Genomic DNA, 4,243 nt, shown 5'->3' with positions numbered 1-4,243 from the left:
AAAAAGTATACCTAAGTCGTAGATACTTGAAAATTTCACCAGTTATTTGGATTAGCATTTTTTTACATAATTTAATTTTCAAAATATTTTGCTTATTTAAGGCTATTTATAGGTAGGTATTTGAAATGTTCGTTTTTGTTTAGTTTTTTAAAGTTTTTTTATTATAATTAATATCGATAATATTTTTTCATGGCATGAATACATGGTGTTAAATAGCGTCTTAACTTATAAGACTATAGTCTATAAATTTTCTCAAGAATTGGGCTATCAAACAATTCAAATGCAAAAAGAATTTTTCAAACCCGACTAGCTGATACTTAATTTCAGAAATTAGCGGTCTCAAACAACAAACCAAAAACCTCTTCAGTTTTATTATATTATTATAAAATATATTAAAACATGGAAGTATTCAGTAGCAGCATAATAACTAGCCAATGTCATTATGTCAGAGATATCATCATAGACCATAATTAGACAACAACGTCCAATGTAAGTTTTATTGCATGATGTGTACTGTTAGTTGTAGACTGTAGTTGACGGTTGTTAATTTGTTATCTATTCACTGTTGGCGGCAACCGTTTGGTGATAACATAGTTAAATAATAAATATACAAAATATATACATTATACGACCATGCTCGTGCTATGGGGTATGGAGATAATGTAATTAAGTAATAAATTATAATGTCTTTAATCATACTTCATACTTTCATACGTCAAGTACAAAACTATCAAGAGACAAAAGTGAAATGAGTGAAGAATAGATTTATTTTATCGTGATAGTAACTGAAAAAAAAAACACTGTCTACTCCACTGTTAACACTTAACAGTATTATTTTACTTGTTTATGGTGTAGGCCGCGGCGGTATCAGTGTGCACTGTGCTACTTCTATTCATTATGTTATATTATTAGGTAATATAGATACCTATTACTTAATTTTTTAATATTTACGACAGTCGAAAGCCGCAGCCGAGGAAGACGTGAGTTTATTTTTTAAATTTTTTATAAATCGCACAACGCCTAAACGAACGCCTTTGTGAAACTGATGACGGCGAGCGTTGTCCAAAGCGCGCATCACAGCCGTCGTCGTTTGTCGCACGTTTTATTTTTACACCGTCGGGACGGACACGCTACTCGCCGGGGCACGGTGCTATAATTATCTCGCGGTCCGCTGGCAGGTCTGCCGGTCTAACGATAGATAATTTGCCCGGTAAACGCCGACAGTACACCGCACAGAACCCTCCACGATTTTTGGTAGGTACGCCGTTGGAGATCACCACAGCTGTATTATTGTAATATAAATCGATAGATACAGGCAGGTTATAATAGTATAACGTTTTTTTTTCTATGTGGTAATATAGGACGAACCATGGACGCCGAATCGTTTTTGGAATTTGCCAGCCAAGTGACCAAATGGAAGATGTACCCGTACTTTGACGTGGCGCATAGCGTGCTCTGTGCGCTCCACGTCCGTGATGACCTCGGTCCAGGTAATAGTTAAACGAGTCTTTTCAGTCGGCGAGTATCATTACTTACTTCTGTGTATCTAACCTGTGCATTTTTCACATTCCACAGGAGCACTGGCATTTTCACGCAAGCATCCCATTTCCTGTTGGCTGTCTACAATGCTGGTCGTCTTTGCCGGAGGCATGCTGAGTGCTGCGCTACTCGGAGAACCTCCTCTAGCACCTCTTAAAAACACTCAACAACTTGTAATTGCTTCAGCTGTATGGTAATAACTATTATAAATAATAATTATTCTGATTGGTAAGCATTAGCTATTCTTTATCTGTTTTGTCATATTGATTTTCCTTTATAGGTATCTAGTTTTTTACACACCATTTGATATTGGATACAGTATTGCAAAATTTCTTCCTGTGAAATTAGTGTTTTCCGTTATGAAAGAAATATATCGGTATGTATATTTTATTTTAATGTTATTGTATTCTTGTAACAAATATGAAATTTTCAGTTGCAAAAAAGTACATGATGGTGTATTGCATGCTGCTAAACTCTATCCCAACGCCTACATCATAATGATTTTAATTGGAACCCTTAAAGGTATTAAAACTTAGAAATGTACTTACCCTATAACTTTGTTAAACAACATTTTGTATACCATTTATTAACTCCAGGAAATGGTGCTTCATTTACAAAAATTATTGAAAGACTGTTACGAGGAGTGTGGACACCCACATCTATTGAGACATTACAACCAAGTTTGTATGTAAAACAGATTTATGCTATTTTTAAAATTGTATTATATTAAGTGTATTTCTTACAGTACTACTAAAGCATGCATTATAGCGTCTGTGGTGTTTGTACTTGATATTAAAAGTGATTTGATATCAGCTCCACATGCTTTTGTTTATGTTTTTGTCATCGGTTTCTTCATATACTTCAAGGTTTGTTAAATTTTTAAATATTAATTTATAAATAATGTCCAAATTAGATCAAATAAAACATCTTAAAGTGTTATGTCTAAAATTATCTCTTAAAATACGAGACATGATTAACATGGTCTCAATCTATAATCTGTGCCATTCAATTTACATTGTTCTAAGTCCTCATGCAAAATTTGTCTTTTTTGCTGCGATAACGATAAAATATAATTAATTTAAGTGATACCAATTTCAATGTATTATGTACAAAACTTGTCCATTTAAATAAGCCTTACTGTGTACATATATAATAATAAGATTTTTGAAATCTTTCAATCTATATTATTTCTATAATTTCTTTAAAGATAATACACCAACTATATACATTTTTTTTGTTTTATTATTTATTTTAAAATCTATTCTCTACATGTTTAAATGTTAAAGATTTAGTTAAATATTCATTTAGATAACAATTCTCTGAATATTGTTGTACAAGTTAAACTGTTATTCAATTTTATATTTTTAAAAAATATTTACAAAAATAGAAAAGTTAAATATGGTTGTATTTTTAAATTAATTAACTCTCTTATTAAGAATTGATTAATTAATGTCTATTAATAATAACAATGCATATTATTATTTATAGTTTCTATTTTAATTTCAGTAAACTCTGTTTATCATTGAAACAATTTAAGTTATTTATTTCTCTTTAAATTTGAAAATTGAAAATACACAGAAATTACTTAGAGAATAAATTTAAAATTGGAAAAATAAATTGTAAATTTTTTAACAAAAACATTTAAATATATTTTTGTGGTCTCCATACCGTGGTTTTTAAAAACTTATAAAAACATCATTGTTTAGTTAATAATATACCTAAAAACCTAACCAAACTTAATGTTTTCTTGACTTATTAAGTACATATTTATAGTTGGTGAATTATCTCATACATTTAAAATATATATAAATAATTATCAGTATTTTAAATAATGTATATTATTATTTTTAAGGTATTTTCTTCGATGATTTTGGGTATACATGAGCCAATGTTACCATTTGAAAACTTGATATGTGCAATATTCTTTGGCGGTATATTTGATTATACTACTAAAGCATTCAAAAGTACCAAAGATGAAAAAGTAGACACAAAAAAGAAAGATTAACCATAAACGTCATTTGGTTAATATTCTAAATTTTCACAATATTCACCATGTGATGATTTATTTTATATCTAGTCGATGCATTTTTCATGCACAAAGCAAACCATATGTTCCCCAATTGACTATTAATTATAAAACCAGTTTTTTTTTTTTTTTTTAATGTATTATTTTTATTTTATTTAATATTTATAACATTATAACTAAATGTAATATTGAAAAATTGTTAAAAACTGACAGAATTTTCTACATCAAAATTATTTTATAATTCTCTTAATAATATAATATATAAACACTATTTAATTGAAATAATGTTAAGTTAATTTTTGGGTACCTATTTCATATGAATTATGGTTATCTTTTTGGTAGACTGGTTAAGTAAATACAATTTATAATAAAATCATTTTTTGTGAAAACATGAGATGACCTACATGGCAACTATCTATTTAACTATTATCTAATATATTGTGTTTGTTGTGACATTGACTTTACTTTAGTAATAGTTATGAATGTGACTAGTAACAATATATTTTTTTTTTTATTATTATTTCAATAAGTTTTATAAATAGAACTTAAATAATTTGTTTGTGTAAACAAAATAGATGAAACAAAGTTCACAGTATATTTTACAAAAACAGAAATGTAGCTCATTAATAGTGATACCAGCTTTCCCCCACTTCTACAAAAAAATGATTTCTATTTTTC

The 4,243-nt window shown here is 28.6% G+C and overlaps 1 protein-coding gene across 3 annotated transcripts; it reads left to right on the top strand.

Annotated features, from left to right (window-relative positions):
- The first annotated feature begins 681 nt into the window (after window positions 1-681).
- On the top strand, window positions 682-3,639 carry LOC114120713 (trimeric intracellular cation channel type 1B.1). 3 transcript variants are annotated; one of them, XM_027982720.2, is made up of 8 exons: window positions 682-1,258; window positions 1,362-1,490; window positions 1,576-1,732; window positions 1,820-1,915; window positions 1,973-2,061; window positions 2,136-2,223; window positions 2,285-2,405; window positions 3,392-3,639. In XM_027982720.2, exons 2-8 carry the CDS (start codon window positions 1,370-1,372, stop codon window positions 3,542-3,544), a joined length of 825 nt encoding a protein of 274 aa, XP_027838521.1. In that variant the 5' UTR covers window positions 682-1,258; window positions 1,362-1,369; the 3' UTR covers window positions 3,545-3,639. The 3 variants fall into 3 exon arrangements, with proteins under 3 accessions (XP_027838521.1, XP_027838519.1, XP_027838520.1); XM_027982718.2 differs by having other exon boundaries at window positions 683-1,292; XM_027982719.2 differs by having other exon boundaries at window positions 685-1,254.
- The last annotated feature ends 604 nt before the right edge of the window (window positions 3,640-4,243 follow it).

The sequence above is a fragment of the Aphis gossypii genome, chromosome 2, assembly GCF_020184175.1.
Source record: "Aphis gossypii isolate Hap1 chromosome 2, ASM2018417v2, whole genome shotgun sequence".
NCBI classification, from domain to species: domain Eukaryota; kingdom Metazoa; phylum Arthropoda; class Insecta; order Hemiptera; family Aphididae; genus Aphis; species Aphis gossypii.
Note: the sequence above shows the minus strand (reverse complement) of the source record. Positions and strands in the feature narration are given on the sequence as shown.

What these genes read in the sequence shown, in the direction of transcription:
- LOC114120713 (XM_027982720.2), top strand. Translation starts at nt 1,370, where the DNA reads ATGGACGCCGAATCGTTTTTGGAATTTGCCAGCCAAGTGACCAAATGG. An exon ending in TTTAATTGGAACCCTTAAAG is followed by an intron (nt 2,062 to 2,135) that starts GTATTAAAACTT and finishes TATTAACTCCAG; the next exon opens with GAAATGGTGCTTCATTTACA. An exon ending in GAGACATTACAACCAAGTTT is followed by an intron (nt 2,224 to 2,284) that starts GTATGTAAAACA and finishes TATTTCTTACAG; the next exon opens with TACTACTAAAGCATGCATTA.